Source organism: Calypte anna, chromosome 11 (assembly GCF_003957555.1).
Source record: "Calypte anna isolate BGI_N300 chromosome 11, bCalAnn1_v1.p, whole genome shotgun sequence".
Taxonomy (NCBI): Eukaryota; Metazoa; Chordata; class Aves; order Apodiformes; family Trochilidae; genus Calypte; species Calypte anna.
The window spans coordinates 119,366-141,690 of NC_044257.1; the positions used below are offsets into that span (position 1 = coordinate 119,366).

The following is a 22,325-nucleotide window of genomic DNA, read 5'->3' on the forward strand; positions in this document are numbered from 1 at the left end:
CTTTAACACCTCCAGGGCTATGCATCACCCACCTCCCTGGGCAGCCCATGCCAGCTTTAAGTTACCTTTTCAGTGAAGATTTTTCTTCTAATATACAACCTAAACCTCCCCTGGTGCAACTTGAGACCCTTTTAGGCACAAGCTTTTCTCCAGCTCTTGAAGTTTGTTTTCTACCTAACCCATCACCTGGTATGGCGGAGAGAGAGAGAGAGGACTGCAAGGGGAGATGGGGCCAAACAATTCCTGTGAAAAACAGAATCACAGCCTGTGGAACAAGTGAAGCACTGGGAATATCCACATCCCCCAAAACACCACTGTCAAATCCAAATCCAACAGGCTGGAAAACACCAAGTAACTCATCACAAGTGGGGAGCAGTAGAGACTTGCAAAACCTCCCCAGCTGTGCTAAACAGTGGACCGAGCTGAGTAAGCATCCTGCAGCTAAGAAGGAAACATCCCTGTTTTCCACTTGTTCCTATCCAGCAGGATTTTCCACTGCCACAGGGTGACAGTGGTGGTTTTTCCACAGGGTGACAGCACTCCACTCTTCTGCATCACTTTACACCCCCCCACTCCTGGGCTTTAAAAAACGAGCCCCAGGCAACTGAGGAAATTCACTTATCTCAACCTGTGCTTGAAAAAGCTATTTAATCAAGTTACTTAAACCCTGAGCACCTCTGAGCTTTGCAGCAGCTGATGAATATGCATGAGCTGCGATTTCCATTTTGTGGCAGAGTGAAGGGAGGATGGCAGGCAAATGAGTTATGAGAAACACTGCTTATGCAAATGGTCACATTGCTCCAACTTCTGTCACACAGAAGTTCTCATCCTCGGAGCCATTTTTGTCCTTCTCTTCTTTGCCTCGGAAATGCAGTACCAAAAAACACTGTAACTTTACAGAAATTGGTCTGGTTTGTATGCAGACAGAATGGATTAGTTAATACATCTCTAATGGAGTGAAGTGCTGAACTAATGGTGAACAAAAAAAAAACCCAAAACACACAAACAACAAAACCCTGAAGTCCTGCCAAAATTCTGTACATTTTGGATTTCTCCAAAACCACATCTCCTTCATTTAACTTTCCAGCCCTTACCTGAGGAACGCTCAGTGTTAGACACACCACCTGCAGGAACACAGACACTGCTGTTTGCACCCCCAGCTTCACTTTCCGAGTTTCCTGTTCTCCAAAGCGAGCCCAGACCAGGCCAGCTGCTATTTTTCTTCAAGATTAGGCAACCTGTTTGATCAGGTCTTGGAAACCTCAGACTGTTCCATTTTAACCCCCCTTTTCTGCTGTAGATTCCATAGGCAAGATTTTCAAGATTCCCTCAGCTACTTGTGCACCTGGGAAACAAACTCCAAGGGGAGCTGGAGGACAGGGAAGCTTTAGGAGCTTCCACTCAGGACAAGGCTTTACAAAGGCGCTTGCCCACTTCTGATGCACCTGGGGCAGAAAAGTGAATTATTCCATGAAGCAGCCAAGTAAACCAATGGCTTTACTCACTGCTCTATGAAGAGGCCTTTCAAAAAGGAGCTGCTTTAGTGGCAGAGCCACCCAGCAATGACAGAGGAACCTGGTCACATCAGTTGTCATTCCTGCCACCTTTCCACACTCCAGATGTGTTCAGAAACAGCCAGACCCCAGGCTGTGCAGTGCTGCTCTCCCCTCTTTTTCCAGGCAGATTTTAACAGTAGGAAGCTCAGGTTAGACTTTGTCCTTTCCCATGCAGCCAGCCCCAAAGCAGGACTCCAGTTCTGAAGGCATCTGCAGGATCCTTTTTACAGGATGTCAGCACCATGAGAAAGAAGTTCTTCCCTGTGAGGCTGCTGAGACACAGATGTGGCTGCCCCATTCCTGGAAGTCTTGGAGGTCAGGTTGGATGGGACCTTGAGCAACCTGGGCTCCCTGCAGGGGGGTTGGAGCTGGATGAGCTTTAAGGTGCCTTCCAACCCAAACCATTCTGTGACTCTGTGAAAAGGAAATGTCTCAGGGTTACAGAAGCAGAGATGCCTCCAGAGCAAGCAGGGGGGGTACCACTTGGGGTTTTAGGGAGGCAAAATCAGCATTTTCCCCAAAGGTACACTCCTACCTTTCATGTTTGGAGGGTAAACACCAGCCCACGAACATGGGTTAGCTGAAGTGACCACTTGATGTCACTACTGCTTCACCCAGGGCCACCAGGGGTTGGAAAGTGACCTCCCCGACACAGACTGCATCCGTAGGGACTAAGGGGGATGTCAGCAAGAAATTTACAGCAACTTGAGTTTTCACTACACAGAGGTTTATTATGAAAGTTAAACATACAACATCCTGTAGCTTAAGGCAACTCTCACAGGAGATGAATCCAGGAAAAGATGATGCAACTTCAGCTTAAATAGAAATTATGAAAAATATCAAATTGCATCAAATAACTTAAAAAAAAAAAGCACTTTAAAAAAAAGTTGCACTAACCAGCAGAGGGTAAAAGGCTCGAGATCTTAATGCCAGCATTAAGATCCTGAAAGCAGCAGAAAGCTAAATGCTGATAGGGACAGTTCAGTATTTACACAAAGATAGCAATGGTAATATCTGAGAGCATCAGGTCCTGTGTACTGGTTCAAACTCATCATCTGAAACATGAGGAAAACCTTTTAAAATAATTCTTCAGGCTATTCCATCAAAATTACACAGATGGCAGAGAAGATCCCAGGCTAGGGGATGGGTGCAGATTGCATGCATGTGTCCCTTAAATAACTCACTGCAGAAACACTTCAGAAAAATTATTTCTTTGGGGGAAGAAGAGCAAGAATACATGGCCACAGTGAAAAAAAAGGTTATATCTTTCAGGTGAGTCACATTTAAATTGAAGTATCAAAATATTTCTATTTGATGACATTCTCACAGCTTACAGTTACTGACATTTTTAGGTGTATGTTAAATATTCATATTATTAACACAAAAAGATTCTCCTTCACATTGACATTTGCTCAGTTTTTTGCAAGACCTCTTTTGCATCTAATTGTTTTGCCATTAATGAGGAGTGTAATCATCTTATTTATAGACTTTAATAAAGATTCAACTGTTTTAACCATTGAGAGCTTTTACCTTCAAAATAATTCTTAAAATACTGAAGGCATTGAAGTGACATTTTAATGAATCAGGCTGTACAGGAAGCACCACATTTTAACAGAGCCAAATGACAATAATCAATTTAGTTCGAATATTGGATGCAACAAAAAAAATCTGAAACCAAGGCATTCACCATCACCCCAAATAAAACAAGGGAAATCACACAGATCAGCTCATCCAAAACCTTTACCTATTAGAAAATGCAATACATACTGCAATGTAGTTTTAATTTGCATAAAATTTAATAGAAGTCTCCTTTGCACAGAATATTTTCTGCACACAACCTTATCTCCACTTTTCACCATTCAGCACAACTTTACAAAAAAGCCTAATATATAAAATATACTTAAAAGCTGCTATATCTGAAACATGATTTAATACAGATCACCTTGGCAGCTGATGACTTCTGTTCCCAGTTTAACATGCTGTTGAATCTGATTGTAGAGTTGCAGTATCCCTTTTAAAAACTATTTTAAAAAATCCCTGAATAAAACAGAAGCCAGCCTGCGACTCCCCATGAGATTCAGTGAATATTCAGCTATATACAGGGGTATAAATACCACCCAAAATCACTTGATACAGAATAAAATCCAAGACAGAAGACTGGGGCAGAATGCATTAATGCACAAAAACAGACATTTCAAGGTTTTTTAAATGATAAAGTGGAACCAATGAATGGGTAGCAGTTAAAAGAAAACTGCAACTGCAATGTTTACAAACCCACAGCGTTTGAAAACTGATTCCAACAGCTCTGATTCACTGGGTTTCACTTGGAAATAATGCAAAATAACATCAGCAGTTTTAAGAAGGTCTTGCAAATTCAGAGAAAAAGAAAAAACTGGAAGAAATACAAGGATTCCTATCTAAAATAAAGCAGGAGCACAATAAAGAATCAAAACTGCAAAAGCCCATATTAAAAAAAAATTAAGCTTGGAACGCATTGGCTTCCAGCAGTTTACAAAAAAACCAACAAAAAGACATTTTAAATCTAGTATCTTGACCTATTTTTGAGTGACAATTTTTATTACAGTTGAGAAAATGGTTTTATAGCTGCATTAAGTTTCCATTTCACTAAAATAGTGCCAACAAAAACAAGTTTGCATAGTAAAACAAAATTTCCAATTGCCACTGGCTACATGCTTAAAATGGGAAATGCAGGTATTGTAACATAAACATAGTGCAAACCATGGCAGTTCATGGTGATTTTGACTGCCCCAGGTCAGGAAACAGACCATATTATACCCAGTTATCACAGTTTCTGGTCTTCTATTAAATCCTTTGCCAAGTAGAAGCAATGCAGATGTGCAGACCCCTGGTATGGCTGCTGCTCTTGATTAACGTAGTTTGAGATCATCACCACTCCCTAGGTTAGATCCAGGACTAGGGTCTTGCTGTCTTCTTGCCTGTATGAACAAAGACATATTTAGGATAAGAAAGATAGGATTTAGAAGTTGTAAGTTTCCTTAATACCTTCAGTTACATTTTCCTTTCACATGATTAACAGGATAACCAATTGTAAGGCAAAACCTGAACATTTCAAGCAGTACACAATGCATGCATTTTTAATATCAAATAATTCCTTCCCCTGATTTAATAATCTCCCAGAAACACTAGGAATCTTAGAGAAGGACTCAGCAGTCAGGCACCATCCTCTCTTTAAAAGGGGACAGAGCTCTGGTGCTACATAATTTTCAAATATATCTCCCCTCAGTATTTTCATGTAAGAAACACTGACTTTAGGTTTTTCTGGAATACAGAGACTTATAACATGATAAAAACTAGTGCAGCTTCATCTATATATTGACACACATTTTAACTCTTCTTAAAAATTGGGGCTTTACTGCAGAGTAGGTATTTTTCCTTGGTGCAATAACAGAAAACTGAGAAAACTTTGGTTCTTGTAATTGTACCCTTATACTGAAAAAAATAACATCAGTTCTTTAAATAAATGACCCTGTCACACACAGTTCAAGTTGATGTCAGTTTAGAGAGGAAATTAACTGTAGTAATATCAATCACAGTAAAAAACTTTCCTACCTATCTACTTTACCTGTACACATGCAGGATGCTTTCAAGTTGCACACACAAATGCTGCAGGTACTTAAACACTGATATACTTAAATGTTAGAAGTTAAGACTTTGATTCTGGGAACATCTTGCATCTGCTAGCTGGTTTTGAGGACATTTTATAATCAAGTCTTTCACACTAAGTGAATAGCTGACTCCTCAGCCTGTCATTGTTACCCAACCCAACATCAGGACCATTCTGTGAGATGCCGGGAAGCATCACTACAAAAGCACTACTCAGTGTAGCTCTCTTAGTTTCACCAGATCCAGTAAACTGCCACATCCAGTGCTCAAAAAAGTACTCCACAAAACCCCCCACTTTTCTCCCTTGACAGACTTCTTGCCTTTAGTGGAAGGAGGCAGCAGCAGATGTGCCACTGAAATATGTAGTTTAAGCACTAATATGTAGTTTAAGCAATTACCACCTTCACACAGAGTGCCCTGAACAGTGACTACCAGTGACCCAAGAGCTGCTCAGAGGTGTTCTCTGGACTCCTTGGGTCATGGTTCCTGACACAGAGGAAGCTTCTCAGCAGCTGCCCCAGCTCCCAGCCTCCTGCTCCTTTGCTCCTGTACCAAACACAAAGTTTGCCAGCTCCCAAACCCTCGGGCAGATATTGCCAAGACCATTTTCTCTAATTGATATTTTTCTCTCTTCATTTCCTTATCATTCTTCTTGCTGCCTAACTTTATGCTCCGCATGCAATCAGCTGAACACACAACTGCTGCTTCCCTCTGATTTAAATCCCCATTTAAAGTTATATTTTCCTTTCACATGCAATAATCCCACACTCTGATGTACACCCAATTCATTCAATAAATCCCACTCATCACCAGCATGTTTCCAGAGAAAATAATTCCCTCTAGCACCTTCCTCAGTGGCCATATGGTCATTATTGTTTTGGAAACACCTTCACTATCTTAAATATTACAATTGCTACCTACTGCTATCAGTATCCAGTACTGCTGTTGGCTGCACTTCAGGTATTCAGGGATGCAATAATCTTCTGTCTGCTTTGGTTCCTCTGGCTAAATGAAACTCTTGTTTTGCCTCCGTGCAGAACAACTCTGAACATGACAACAGACACCACTGCTGAGGCACAAACCCACAGATTTCTCAGTGATCTTCCTGAGGAATCACACTAAAGCAAACAGCTGTGATCACATCCAGTGCTGAAGGCTTGAAGCACCAAAAGGCACTTTCTTTTCAGCCCCTGAAGCAACTCTTGACCCTCTTTGTAGAGATGCAGAATAGTGTGAGATGGTATTTAATGAAGATTTTGCACAGTATTTCCCAAAAGCCAAGTCATTCAGCTTTGACCACCAAGATCTCTGTGGAAAAGTAAGAGAAAGTCTGTACTCTTTTTTTTCTTTCAATTCAACAGAAAAGTAAACAGTGCTGTTAAGAATTTTCTTAGCACAAAATAGTTGCTCAACAAGACTAAATAGGTACTTCCACACTAATTTAAGAGTTTTACTAACACAAAAGAGTAACAGTTCCACTTTGCATACTTTTCTCCTACTGATCAGGCTGCAAAAAGACTTCTGGTTTTAACTGCTGCCTTTTTCTACAAAAAAACAAAGGCATGCACTGTATTTCAGCATTACTGAAGTCTTACTAACATTTTTACACTTAAATAAAAAAACCCAGCAAGTTAATTGCTGCTATACTACTGCTCCAAAACCAGAGCTCCTTCTTCAGAAAACAAATCATACACACAGCAATTTTCCTGTCAGATTTCAGTGAAGATTCCAAGGTATGGGCATATGGTTTGCATTTATGTTCTGCCTAGAGTGGTCCTTTCTTTCAAAACATATGAAAGGATTCACATGATTCATGACCTCACTGCTACTTGTGGAGTTTGCAGAAGCCACTACTGAATAACTCCCAGATTTCCCCTCTCAAGTGATATGCAGAAGGCATGACAAATTACCCTCAGCTGTAATGAAAGCATTCATTACAGTATCTTACACCAGTGTGTGTGGATAAAGGTGTAATTTTGCATCTGAGTAAGTGGGGATTTACACAAGCAACTGCAATGTGGAGGGACAGCTCTGTCCCACTGGGACACCCTCCTTCACTTCTGCTGCACATATGAAGCACCAGACATCCTCCTGTCAGGGCACTCATGCTTAGTACCTAACCACTGAAACTGGGCTTTACATGCTGAAAAAATATCTAAAAGCACCATATATGCATGTATCTAAAAAATAAACACCTGTAATAGACAGGAGGACTCACCTTGTATGTACACAGCACGTGCACTGTAGAGCATCAGCTGCTGGGCTCTGTTTTTGTCCACTGACAATGGGCAAAATTGAGCTCTCACAAGAAGTGCCAGAAAATCCTTAACACTCACTTAGAGGAGGAGTTTGACTGCCAGTGAGGTACTACTTGCTAGTTCTCCTCAGTCTATTACAGGTAGCTGAAAGTTCCCTTTTACAGATGTAAAAAATGGCAATTTCCAGAGTTCTTTCAGTTTGGGATCTCCTATTCTCACAGCATAGCTCTTCAGTCTCCCAAATTGCAGCATCTGCTGCATTTTTTGAAATGCATCCCTTACAATCCCTTGCAGCAGCATCAGAATTACCCTCAGTGAATAAGGGTTCTCAGGTTCTCATAGACTGAGAAGCTTTGCTCCAATTCAGAAAGAAGCATCTATCTTTAACCACTGGGAAATGGAATACTCTGCCTCAAGTCAAGGCATAATGAGTCATGAGAAAACAGGAGCTATTCATCTGATCTCAGCATATTTCATGCATCAGCCAAATGCTAATTGTGAGGGAGCACCACTTCTAATGTTATTTATCTGCTATTTAGTGAAAGGGTAACAAATACTTGTTTGCAAGAAAAACTTTTAAAACAGTGCCCAGGTCCCACCACAGCTGTAACGTTCCTAAAACAAAAGATGTATTGTAGCCAACACTGCCAGTTGCCTTCCAACTATCCTGGAAGAGTTAAATGCAGTAGACACACACTGGAAGTTTCAATACCCCAAAATAATTCACACTGGACTTTCAGCAGACAAATCCATGCAAATCTTCTGCAATAGTGAAGGAATTACAACTGGCCACAAGCCATTTCAAACCATTCATGCTGGAGATGCTATGATGACTGACTGAAAGAAGTGCAGGAAGCTATCTAGCAAAAAGAAAACATTTCAAAGCCTCCTATAACATGATAGTCTAGAGCTCATTATGCTGGTACCCCAGGGGAAATAAACAGCAGGAAAAGTTACTAATAAAATAATTTTGACTTGAGGGCCAACAAACACAAAAAGTACCTTCTGCAATACTCATCCACTTCTCACCTCAACCCTGTTGGCTCTGAGCTTTTCCCAAGCATAAATATAGGCTAACTGGTATGAGTTAACAGTCATATCAAGAGGACAATGCAGTAACAGCTGTATTATATTAATTTTCTTCTCAATAAATTGCAAAGCTTGAAGTCATCAATTCAAAACTTAGAGCTGTGTCTCTCTTGGACAAGGATCATGGAGCGTTTACATCTGTTACTGGAGCACTCAGGTAAAACAGAGCTAAGAATAAACAACAGGTAAAAAAGATCTAAGAATAAACAATAATTCAGGAAGACAGGACATAAGCAGTTCTTCCAGCAGCTACCAGACAGTCAGACACCATCCTCCTCAATCCTGACCCATGCTGCAGGTGACTGCACTCTCAGTGGTGTCAATAAGGCTCCCCAGGCTGCCAGAGAAAGCCCCTGTACCCTAAACCTCTTCCTGGGCATGTTCAGAGACCTCTGCCATACCTACAGAACCAACTCCTTTCAGCACATGAACTCCTCAGAAAAACATCATGCAAGTCCCACCATGGGGTCTACATGGCAGCTCTGAGAAAGCAGAACCAGGGAAGCTGGAAGTTAATTTAGTGAGGATGCTATGAATGTGGTTGCTCTGAAGATGGCCTTTCATTTCAAAGAACCACTTAAAAAATCCAGCAGGCAAAATTGGGAAGTCACAAGAAGAGCAGCATGCACTGCAGATAAAACCTGGGACACTGGTGAAGAGGAGGAGGAGAAGGAGAGGAAAAATCATGTAATTTGAAGAAGTAGCCAAAATCAAATCTTTCCATGGACAACTCCACTGCAGTTCTTTAATTGCATTCTGGCAACTCCATGCTGCTGAAAGAGATAGAGCAGATGCACTGTGTGCCTTGGCATCTGTCATCTGTAATTTATTAAGTGAAAAAAAATCAGGCTATGTTATGAAAAAACTAAACAGTGAACATTTGGATTCTCTTAAGACTGTCAGCCTCCTGAAAAGGATTAAAAAAACCAAAACTGCAGATACTTTTCTAAAAAGCATACAACCACAGGAGGAAAAAAAAAAAGTATCCAAACAAAAAAAGCTCTGAAATAAAGAAAGCAATACTTGGAAAAATGACCAGCCACCATCAAGCACACCTCCACCCACATTAGTCCTGGCAGACCCCCATCAAGAAAAACAACAAATGGACAAATGGAAAGCTCTTCTCTGAGCTGCTGGTGAAGGAACAGCCTCTCCTACAGCATGTGAACATAGTTAAAATGCTGGCCATGCCTCCATTTCAACTATTCTTACTCAGCAGAAGAGTAGAGATGAGGAAAGTCAGCTGAGGTCAGCAAAAAGAGGCCACTACCACATCAGAAGAAAGGCAGCTTGCATGTAATCAAAATTTGTGTCACCGTTATACCCTGATGAAGCACCCTGTATGCTTTCAGGTCCTGGGGGGGGAGTTGAAAAGAGATTCTCAGCCTTCACTTCTCAGGATTATTTCAGCTCCAGTGCCAAAGGGATCTCATCACTGCCAGATACAGCTCCTCTAAGCTGCTGGCAGACAGCAGAGGAGATGATTTTTACCACCTTCCTTTGGAGTTGCTTTGTTTGCTGATGGAAACATCCATTTAGCACTCACCTTTTTTTTTTTTTCCTCTCTCGAACCTGGGAAGGTAGCCTTGATCTTTCAAGCACCATGTAAATTATGCACATAATGGAAAACACTCTCTGGAATTTGGTAAGAGATCTGGATGACAGACTAAAGTAATGACTTGTTATGAACTCGATGCTAAAAGGCCATACAAAAAAAGGCTTCATCAAGATTTCAAGCTTCCACCCATCTACTGCCTAGAAACTGGGAACCCTTCACTAAAAAGACATCAAATGGGTTATGTGCTGAGTCTGCTCTCCCATCACCAAGTGCTGGAGAGCTACAGAGCACAGCCAGGCTGACATGCAGAATTTGCTTGCCAGTTCCTGACATCTGCATCTTTGTTTAAAATCCATAATGAAGCTACTGATGCTGGTATTGGTAACTGGGCTAAGACAAGAGCAATCCAAGAGAGGAAAAAGTATGGCAACAGAGTGAGCTCTTCAAGTAGAAGCTCAAATTTTTTGTATGAAAAGCTCCTTCCCAAGGGAAAAAAAAACAAGTCTGAAATGCTGCCTTTTGAAGGCTGGTATAAAGGTTATAAATTTATAATTAATATTGATTGCCTCCAGACAATATTCCTCTGTTGCTCAGCCCTTTTCTAACCTTCATTGACTGAAAGAAGATGCTTGCATTACAGTATTCCCTGATTTGCAAGATTGATCTCTCTGCTACAATCAGCACTGATTCTGTGCAGCATAAATGGTTTCCCTGATATGTGCATTCCACAGCACTCTTACACAAACACCAACTATTTAAAAATCTTGTGAACCAAACTTGTCATAACATTACTGGCCTACTTGTATGTACTCACACTGGAGAAACCTTTGAGGCAACACATACGACCATGCTTTAATAATTTCCTCTAAATTATGTTGGATTCATCCTGAATCTCAACAAATCGTGGATATGCTCATATTCCCACTGCCTATGAAGCATTAACAGTTTGGGTTTCCCTCACATTCTAAAAGCAGAAGCCAATGTAATTCTCTTTACACATCATTGTCAGTCTGGACAGTGAATACAGGGAGTAGCAACTGAATTCATTCTAGGTTAATTTTTCAGGGAAAAAACCCTCAAAAGTCAGTTTCATAAGGAAAAAAAATTAATCTTGTTGGATCTATGTTTCTTCTGAAGGAAGTTACACTTGGCAAAATACTTATAATTATTTCTTTATACTAGTACTGTCACCTTAAATACTTTTTTTAAAAGGGACAGTAATTTCACTACCTAAAACCTTGGAAGAATAGGACAGTCAGTCCCATGCCTTTGGTTCAATTCTGAACTGTTTATCTGTCTGTCACAAATATTGAGCCTATTTTCCAACAGGTCACAACTTCAGCACAATGAAATTAAACAAGTTATCTCCTGTTTCAACTCAATTCCCAACAAACAGTGAAAATACACAGAAACATAGTGTGGGACTGAGTATTAAATGCTCATACAAATTTTTACTCCAGAAGTTTTAGGAATGGGGTTGGTGTTCTTTGGGGTTTTTTTTCAGCAAAATGAAGATTTTTTTAAAATGAGAATTTCATGCAGTTCCCTAAAATGGCTCTGCTTAGCCATTAATGCAATTTATATTTAGCACAAGACCACAAACAGACAAATTGCTAGGCTAGACTGTTTCAGGGAACAGCAAACCACTTTGCCTCTTTACTCATGGTTTTGCTAAAAGAAAGCGTGGCAGTAACATGGGAAATGAAAACAAAACAGAAAAAATAAGGCATTTTAAAAACGGTGTCTGAACAAATTGTGTTGGGAGACTGAGAAGAGATGCAACCCACCCCTGGGTAAAGGATCTGTAGCTAAACTGGAGAGCAACAAGAGCAGGACAAACTAAGCACTCCTGGTGAGGCCACAGCTTGAGTCCTGTGTCCAGTTCTGGGCCCCTCAGCTCAGGAAGGAGCTTGAGGTGCTGGAGCAGGTCCAGAGAAGAGCAAGGAGGCTGTGAAGGGATCCAGCAGAATTGCTGTGAGGAAGGGCTGAGGGAGCTGGGGGTGTTGAGGCTGGAGAAGAGGAGGCTCAGGGGAGACCTCATCACTCTCTGCAACTCCCTGAAAGGAGGCTGGAGCCAGGGGGGGGTTGGGCTCTCTTCCCAGGCAACTCTCAGCAAGACTCTCTGCAGAGGGACCTGGACAGACTAGAGAGCTGGGCCGATTCCAACGGGATGAGGTTCAACAAGGCCAAGTGCCGGGTCCTGCACTTTGGCCACAACAACCCCATGCAGCGCTACAGGCTGGGCACAGAGTGGCTGGAGAGCAGCCAGGCAGAAAGGGACCTGGGAGTCTGCATCGACAAGAAACTGAACATGAGCCAGCAATGTGCCCAGGTGGCCAAGAAGGCCAATGGCATCCTGGCCTGTATCAAAAACAGCGTCACCAGCAGGTCCAGGGAGGTGATTCTTCCCCTGTACTCAGCGCTGGTTAGGCCACACCTCGAGTACTGTGTCCAGTTCTGGGCCCCTCAGTTTAAGAAGGATGTAGAGGTCCTGGAACAGGTCCAAAGGAGGGCAACCAGGCTGGTGAAGGGACTCGAGCACAGGCCCTATGAGGAGAGGCTGAGAGAGCTGGGGCTGTTCAGCCTGAGGAAGAGGAGGCTCAGGGGAGACCTCATCACTCTCTGCAACTCCCTGAAAGGAGGCTGTAGCGAGGTGGGAACTGGACTCTTTTCACAGACGACCTTCAACAAGACAAGAGGACACAGTCTTAAGTTGTGCCAGGGGAGCTTTAGGTTAGATATTAGAAAGAATTTCTTCACGGAGAGGGTGATTAGGCTATGGAATGGACTGCCCGGGGAGGTGGTAGATTCTCCGTCCCTGGAGACATTTAAAAAAAGACTGGATGTGGCACTCAGTGCCATGGTCTAGCAACTGCTCCGGTGGGTCAAGGGTTGGACTAGATGATCTCTGAGGTCCCTTCCAGCCCGGCTAATTCTATGATTCTATGATTCTATGACAAGAGGGCAGGGTCTCAAGTTGTGCCAGGGGAGGTTTAGGTTGGAGATGAGAAAGAATTTCTTTCTGGAGAGGGTGATCAGGCATTGGAATGGGCTGCCCAGGGAAGTAGTGGATTCTCCGTGTCTGGAGATCTTTCCAAAGAGCCTGGATGTGGCACTGAGTGCCATGGGCTGGGAACTGCAACAGTAGTGGATCAAGGGTTGGACTTGATGATCTCTGAGGTCCCTTCCAACCCAGACCATTCTGTGATTCTATGAAATTGATCACTTCAGTTGTGAAATTATTACTTTGCCTCTACAACACAAACCTTCACAAAAAAAAAAAAACAACCCAAAAACTATCTGCACACAGCAACACACTAGGCAGCCTATTGGCTTGATCCCTCCCCTTGAGAATTCACTGCTGCATCCCTTCTGCTCCAGGGAAAAGCTGGCAGGTGCTTGTCTGGAATGCACACACTGTATTCCTACTCTATTCTCCTTTCACCAGTGGGAGGCTGTTTGATTCTCTCAGAGTCACTCTGGAAAGCCTGGGGCATCTTGCATCATGCTGCTCTGGCCAGAAGTCAGAATACAAGTTTTTACTGGAAGATTCAAGCACATCCATCCAACAGCCAACCACACAGCAATTTCTGCAGAACACTTCTCATCCTGACACTGAGCTTTGGTGTCTCACACTGCAACCACAGCAAAGAGGAGAACACACCAGTACTGATGCTCTTGACCAAGGGGACAAAGAGATAATGAAAACTGAGCACCCACCTCACTGATATCCCCTCGGCCTCCTCACTTTTCTAGTAGTTTGCAAAATGAAACAAAAAGGGTCCCAGTTCCTACACCTGCTTAATGGCTCCAGAATAAATTCCTTAAATTACCTGTGACCAAGATCCCTGTGGTGTGCTGCTTACTCCTGGAAAGAGAACTTTGCTCTGTTCAGCTGCTCTGAAGCTATTAAAAAAATCCAAGTTTTCCAAGCAGCTCAATGTCCCTAAACTTAAGAAGCTTCATTCATTTTTACAAGAGCCTTTAAGTGAGGATAAGGTCTTTTTTCATGTGTCTCATTAAACAGTTACTGTCTCAACATTCCAACATTTTTGTAAAAGTGAAAGCTATCAAAATACATTATTAATTTTGAAGGTATTAAATACACTCACTGACTTCAAAAGCATCTTTGAAACAGGAGAATCCTCAACAGTGAGGCAGGATTTAGGGCATCTGATGTGACTAAGCTACAGAAATTGCTAGAAAACCCCACAAGCTTCTTGTATTAAAAATGAAACTATGTTAAAAATGCAACAGAACACAGTTCAATCTGGAGGCATTTGAAAACTTAAATGAAAACCCCTAAATCCACTTATAGTCTATTTACATGAGGGGAATACTGTAACTGCACATAAATATTATGTGCTAATGAATTTGCCAATAAGAGAGGGTACATGATGAATGAAAGGCAAAGAAGCCTGACGGCACTATGAAGGGGTTTTGTTGGTGGGGTTTGGTTTTGTTGTTGCTTTTATTTATTAATTGGTTGGGGGTTTTTTTAAAGATACTTTAAATGATATTTAGTATAGTGATGATTCCTAAGCTATTACTACACTTGATATTTTACCCCCCTCCAAGCCATCACCAATCTAATATCCAACTGCCATAAAAAGCCATTTTAAACTCTTTTCCACAGCCTTCATTAATCTTTCCTAGGCAGATAAACCGCTTTGTTTTAGAAGTCTACAGAGAGATTTAAAGCAGGGAATCTTTTCTACACAGAAAGCTGTATAAATAAAGAACTGAAGTTGATCATTTTCATATGCTGCCAGGCTTTGGATGGATAAATTTTTCCAAAGAGCTGGCGCCTCTGTTTTGGATGGGAGTGGGTAGAATATTGCAAGGATTCCCTTTCCCTCTCCCCACTGAAGCAGAATCTGGTCTCTATTAAAGGCATTTCAGCTGTAATCCTACTGTCTGCAATATCTTGAATTTATGCAATGCTGCAATTCCTAAAACAACCATTAACACTCGTGAGATCCTGTTCCAGCTCTGGCAGTTCTGAGGTTTCCTGTCTGTGCCAAGCTTTGCAGGGAAGAAAAATTCTTAATTTTCATTAATGGTGAAAGGTATACATTTCATACCAAAAAGATTCTGCTGAGGGAATCTCCATCCCTGTGTAGTGTAACATACATCAAAATTTACTCAGTACACTAAGAACCCACATCTTCTAGATGCCCTGTAGAAACTTTCACATACTGTCTGTCTCTGCAGTGCAACCAAAGGCCCCAATTTGACCTCTGGAAATCACCTAAGAGTGCACAATACAGTTTGGATTAATATTTTGACACCTGACAGCAGTGCAGTCATCAGAAGGGAACAACAAAGCAACCCTATTTCTAAGCTGACTGAGCATATTAACACTGGAAAATCCAATACAGGCCACAAATACAAACATGAAAATGCATATTTTAGGCATTACTTTCTACTAAGACTCCTGTATGATCATTCCAAGCTACTTCTTCAAGTGCTTGCTGATTGAAGTTCCTTTGGTTCTGCTTTAGATTATAACTGAAGTGAAAGCCAGGGAAAAAATGAATGGTTTGGAAAGCCGAATCCTCCTTAGGAATTCACTACAAGTCTACCTGTTCTCTCCCCTATCCCAAAAGATCCTCATTCTTATGCAGTCCTAAGATTCAGAGTGTAAAAGCTCTGTAAACACCCCAGAAACATGGCCAGGATGTCTTTCCCCAAACACACAAATGAAAAAATGAAATGTGAAAACCAATTAACAGAACTACAAGTAACTGAGTAAATTATCTGCTGGTTATACATATTAAACATGCACAATAAAATAAAAAATAAAGCATGCATAACAAAACATACTGCAATTATTTAAAATCTGCACTTGACATCACATGAATTTCAAGTACCCTTGACAATGGTTTTAGTTCTGCTCAAACATTTCAAGTCAGCAATTTTTCCTTTTGTTCCTTTCTGTAGGTGATCTGCTCCAGTCCCTGTCCAGGGCTGGGACAATGGCTATCATTGGCTTAAGAGAAAGTGGGGACTGGCAGCTAAAAAGGACAAAATTTATTAGCAACTTCCTGCTGCATTATGAATAGCAGCTTTTTCAGAAGATATTGAATCCATCTCCTGCAGCTGGCCAGAGGTGTTGCTTGCCGTGTCTCAGTGTCACAAGTTTTTGTCTGTCATGAAGCCCCAGATGCTTGGTATTACCTCAATCTCACTGTTAATTTAAAGAGGATTTCCACATCCTAGTTGCAAATAAGTGTTTTCTACACTTGGAGGGCAGAATAAGCCTCACAAAACTCCAGAAGTTAATTCAGGAAGCCTCATTCTTTTTTAAGCTTCAGCATTCAGTAAACACCTGGCTTCCTTTTTGTAGCATCAGGAGTGGGAAAGAAGGAGACTAAAGGAAAATAAATCAAGAAAAGCCTGAAGTAAATTAAGGTCAAGGACAAAGCCAGGCTTGAAATTTCTACAGTTTTGTTAAAATTAAGGCAGGCTGACAGAGATCTTCATGAATTCTACTTCCCTTTGAACCAAACCTCTAAGCAGATGCAGGTGACAGACAGAATGATTCAGGAAATCCAGCTGCTGCTCTGAGGACCCAGGGGTATCAAGGCCACCAAGGAAAGGTTTAACTGTGATACAGCTGACACCTGACCTGGCCACATCAGTGTATCCATGGAGAGACACACTAGCCATGCCTTCAAGGAGTGGGAGATAATTCTCTGCATCTGCCTTCTTTCCTCTCTCAGTCCCATGCTCAGCATCTTCCAATTGCACTTGGAAGGTAAGAGAATCTGTCTAATGATCTCAGTGATTAGTAAAGATGCCAGAAGAATAGCTTAGTAATAACAATAACCAAATATCCTAAAAACCTGGCAAGCATCTGATTGATCATATTTGACTACAGCATGGCCAGGCTTTCCTGAGGAAGCAAAAAGTAGGAAACAGAGTTTTCTTCCTATTCTCTGCCTGCCTTAAGTTGCCAACTCTCTGTATGTATATTGCTTGTCCTCACAGCTCTTGCCTTTCTGACATCTCAGAGCAGCTGGTTTCCATTCACTTTTCTGGCTCCTCTTTTCTTGATCCCAGTAATTTCTGCTCTCACCAAGAAAGAGCAAGATTCAAGACTGTGGGGCCCTAACGAAACAAAGAACAAGACCAGAGAAACAAGGACAGGAGTTAAGACTTCCTGCCAGTAAGGAAAAAGTGAGAGGAAAACAAAACTAGTCTGTATCAGAAATCAGACTGTGGTAACATTTCCCACCACATGGATAGCAAGCTACAAAATTATGTGTCTCCTGAAGCTTTCCCTGTGTTCTGAGAAATGTGCAGGGCAAAAAACCCCAACCCTCTTTGTGCTATTAAAGTATCCTTTGAGAGAGCTGTGGCAGTTTTGTGAACAAATGCATCCTTACAGTTTAGGTTCCCACTGAACAGGCCATCTACAGAAAGGAAAAAAGGACAGAAAACTAATTCTTATCAAAAGGTCAAAAAAAGGTGTATTAGTTTTATTAGAGTTAAAACACATTTTGCAGTATTTATACTACAACATCAAACAACAAAACAGAACACACACAACATTGTACAGACAAGACAAATAAAACTGAAACAATCTAAAGTTTTGGGAAAGTACTAACCAGTTACTGACAGCAGCTGTGAAACCCTCACCTCCATTTCCTCCCGATGAGACCTGTCTCTGTCCTCGAACTCACGAGTTCTGCGCCGAGCTTCTTCAAAGGCTTGTTGTGCCAAAGCATCCTCCTGCTACCAAACCAGAACACAAGAGTGACACAAAAGGCTGCCCTCATTCCTCCCACGTTTCACTCTGACACTAGGAAACACTTGCAGCAAAAGTAAATCCTGGCAAACTCCAGCAGAGGTTCATGAAATGAATACTCACCTCCGTCACTGAAGCAGGGATAACCAAAGCTGCAAGGCAGCCACTACTCACCCTGAGAACTGCTTTTCAGGTGTTTAAAAAGCTGTTTTTGTAAAAGCTAAGTTTCCTCAAAAAGCTTAAGAAGCAATCCATTTTATTCTCCTTCCATAACTAATTTTGAAGACATTATTCACAGGTACACTTCAATACAGCTCAACAGCATTGTTATATCAAGAATGGCAATTTTATCATTTAAAGAGTACTATCTGAGTTACAAAATACTCCCTTTACCAAAAGCTGCTCAAAGTTCATCAGTATGAGCATTCATAATCCTTATGTATCACTTCAATTTAGATCCATTAGAAACTGCAAAGCAGAAGTTATTTTTCCACTAACTTGTGCCCATTCAAATAAAATGTGAAAGAAATCTGCAGGCTTTCAACAGCCTTGTTATTTTATTTTCAACCATGGCTGATACACAGCAAGAGATTTAATAAATTAATGCTCAAAAAATAAACAAACAAAACAACCCTTTAGAACCTATTTCTGTTAGAAAAGGTTTTAAATGAAGTGCTAGTAATGTGTAAACCGTTAAGGGTTTAACTGAATAGGGTTAAAAATTGTTTCTTTTTAGCACATATTTTGCTCATAATGAGAATAGATGGCTCTGTTCCCTACCAGATTCTTAAAATGTTCAGAATGGAAAAGTCTAAAGAGGTTCCATGAAACAGTGAGAGATACTGCTTCTCCCTCCTCTTCACTCCTGAACTATAATAACTTTGCTTAACATACACACAAAAGTTACTTTAAAGCCAACAGGTTAAATAAAACTAAAAAAAACAACCCTAACCTTGACTGTTAGAGGACAAAAACATGTTGAGAACCCAACTAAATTTTAATACATCAAGGGATTAAGTGCATAAATTTTTTAATTGAAGATAAAACATCTCTGGTCTGAGAGAATGTTAAATTGCTTTTTCTGCCCTGGGCACAATCTCACACCCTGAAGCTACTTCATGAAATGATGTGGAGAGAGAGAGTGAGTGAGTGAGTGCCCCTCGTGGCCTAACACAGTTAAATACAAACATCTGTCAATCAGTAACTCCACACAGCCTGGTCCCCAGAAAGTGTTTAAAGCTGCCAATAAGATAGTATTTTAACTCTACCTACTATTTTCAGATGTAGGATTTGGTCTGTTATAGTTATCTTAATGTTCATGGAATGCAAAGGAATCAAGGTCAGACAGTGGTAAATTAGTTTGTCCTTAATAATGCAGGAGAATAGAGATAGGTACTACTTATTGCAGAAGGAATGAGGCACTAAAACCCCTTCTGATAGCACTGTCATTTTGGGATCGAAGTCAGCAATTAGGTCAATTGCCACTGGCAATACTAAAACAGTTTGTAAAAAAAGGAAACAAAAGTGACAGGTATAGGAAAAAGGAAACTGAAGCATGTGAAACATTGCTCAAATATTTACAGTACTCACACATGCACAAATAAAAACTACTATACAACAACAGGGTGCAGCTACTTCTGTGTATAGTGCCTTATGACACCAGTACTACTCTTGTAGCAGAGATGAAGATCAAGGACACATTGGTAGTTGCACAGAAGCACAAACTGAAAGCAAATGACACACCTGCAGTTTAATGCTGATGCACCTTTGAAGGTCCACACTGTGTACCACCTCCAGCTCAGCATCCTGTACTCAAAAATCAAGCAAGCACTGACAACTGAGAGCAGGCATAGATTCCCTCACAAACAAAAGAAAGAGGAAAATCACACACCTGGTGCACAAACACCTTCTGAAGACAACAAGAAATTCTTAAGGGTAGTTACGTATACACAGCAGGAAACTAAAATAACCCAAGAGCATGCAAATACACTTATTAGGAAATTTGAAAGAGAAAAACCAAACCCACAGGTCACTTGACCACCCTTCCTGTTTGGAAGGATGCTCACTTTTTTGCAAGAACTGTCTGATTTTGGAAAAGAGTACAGGTAAGTTAGAGGGAAAGCACCACAAAAAAAATTGAGTTGACTACTCCCAGCTCTTGGGCAGAAAAATTCATCAATGTGCCCTCCAGCTCTGCATCCCTGGACTACAGGAGCACTCTTGGTGGAATCAAAGTGTTCCTACTTAAGTCGTGAGCAGCTGTGGTTGTAGAAGACTAGAAGGGAAACATGAAGGAAGTGAGGGCTGAGAATGAGGCACACAGTGGAAACAGAAAATGAATCCTTATTTAAATCAGCTGCAGTGCACAGCTGCCAGAAGCAACCCCTAAAACACTCAAGGGGAAGGCAAAAAGGTAAACTGCAAAACCAGTCTGTGTGAATATTAAGTTCTTGCAAATATCACCCAGAAGTATGATGTGGAATTAAGAAAGACCAAGGGAATCACCAGTGTCACACAAACCAGTCCCATTATTCACATTATTGAGCTGCTTTAGGTCCCTGAGTTTAAAGGAACAAAAGGAAGGAGGTACAGAAAGCTCCAATTTCATTATGCTAGCAAGATAAAAAAAGACAGAACATGTAAGAGACATTGAATAGTGTTTCCAGAAAAGCTAGGGGAAGTCATGATGGTCTTGGTTGAAAGAGGAAGTCTTCTAAGAGAACTTAGTAGAAAATGGCTATATACAGGCACAGAGTAAGTTGTTAAGAACCATTTGCTGGAACATCAACACAGAAGTTAGGGAGGAGAATAAAAAAAAATAATACAAAAAAGCTGTAGTTGCAGGAAATTGGTCACCCCTCTTTGCTCTGCATGCTCAACAAACCTTTGCACCCAGGAACACTTTGGACCATTCCTTCATATGGTTCTAACACTTCTAAATGATCAAACTACAGATATGAACAGCTGAGCTCACCAAAAAAATACAGATTCTGATTCATAACCTCTGGTAACTGATGTCATACATCCCATTTACTGCCCAGTGCAGAGAGTAATCAGTATGAAAGGCCACACCAACCTGGTGAAGCAGCTTCTAATATTAATTAAGTAGCTTTATTGCCAAGCTACAGATCAAAAGCAAAGATGATTTGCCTCAAGTCTGACTGGATTGAGAAATCCTACAGCTGTGTGTTAAATGAACCTTATATATGTGATACGCACTTTACAAAGTAATTTTCTGTGTTTACTTTGTTCTTGTGGGTGTCCAAAGACTCAGCTGCTAGACAGTTTGGTGGTAGGATGTAGGCACAGAGGAAGTTCTCAAAAGCTGCCATACCTTAAAAGAGCAGAGTCTACCACTGAGAAAAATGAAAAAAACCTTTTGTTTTATTACATATTAATGTGGAGGATTAATAGGCCATTTAAAAAAACCCCAACCAGGATAGAACAGACTTGCCAGTTAAATTGTTTGAAGTTAGAGACACAGCTTTTCAGAACTTTGCCATCTACTACTTTGTAGCATAGTAATAATACTAAACCATCCAAAAAAAAAAAAAATGGCCTAGAGATGATTCCTGCCCCTAATATTTTGATCAAATCAAAACACCATTTTCTCTACAACCACCTGTTCTGGCACTTCTGCACCGTAAATTTCCTTCAGAAATTGTACTTAAAGACAGAAAACAAGCAAAGCAGAGTGTGTGATCTCTACTTGACTGTGAATTTCCTTGCAGAAAAACAAATATCTAAGGCACAGCAGCCATGGGAAGACTGTCTTACCTGTGCTCTCTCTTCATCAAATTCCAGGCAGCCCATACCATCCAGTCTCTGTAGATCTATCCAGCCTTTCCAGATTACACAGACACCATTGAGAATCATAGGTGCCTTCAAGTACACCTGAAATAAAAAGCAAAATACATGTTATGAATTTGAAACCCACATGTCTGCACAATGAAAATACTGATACTGGAAGCTTCTGTGTGTATTCTTAGAAGAACATCCATCCCAGCTGGTAACATGAGCCTCTGCTCAACAGCTTCTGCTGCCTCCTTTCCCAGAACTCATTTTAATCAAGTACATGCTGGAACTTTTGCCTACTGTACTGGATGGAATAAATTGAAGCTGTGTTCTCATTTTTATAAACTGACATGCATCAGGATTTGGTTAGAATTCTGGGACTGCTTTCAGGAAGAAGTGTTCTCCTGTCAGCTTACCTTGTGTCACAACAAGTGGCACACTGCCAGACAGGGATGATCCTTTAAAGCACATTTAAGTGGTTAAACAAACACATGCTTTCCTACTCCCTGGAAGGGCTGTGTTTTGCCCCAATACACAAGCTCTTCCCACAAAGAACAAGCATATTTCAGTCCTCCTAAAAATTACAAACTGATCACAGTGTTTAGTAAAATTCACTATATAAACAGCATGCTAAAAATAAGAAAGTCTTCCTGTGTCTGTTCTAGCAGTTG

The 22,325-nt window shown here is 41.0% G+C and overlaps 1 protein-coding gene across 3 annotated transcripts in view; it reads right to left on the reverse strand.

Moving 5' to 3' along the window:
* Positions 1–4,112: 4,112 nt before the first annotated feature.
* Positions 4,113–22,325, reverse strand: part of CBFB (core-binding factor subunit beta) — a 40,620-nt gene continuing 22,407 nt past the window's right edge. Inside the window, exons 4-6 of one of the 3 annotated variants that reach the window (XM_030457964.1) lie at positions 21,637–21,753; positions 17,751–17,843; positions 4,113–4,513 (exon numbers count right to left, since the gene is read on the reverse strand). In XM_030457964.1, coding sequence (XP_030313824.1) covers positions 4,445–4,513; positions 17,751–17,843; positions 21,637–21,753 — 279 coding nt within the window. In that variant the 3' untranslated portion in view covers positions 4,113–4,444. Of the gene's footprint in view, positions 4,514–17,719; positions 17,847–21,636; positions 21,754–22,325 lie in introns of all 3 variants that reach the window. The other 2 variants (XM_030457963.1, XM_030457965.1) reach the window with 2 other exon arrangements.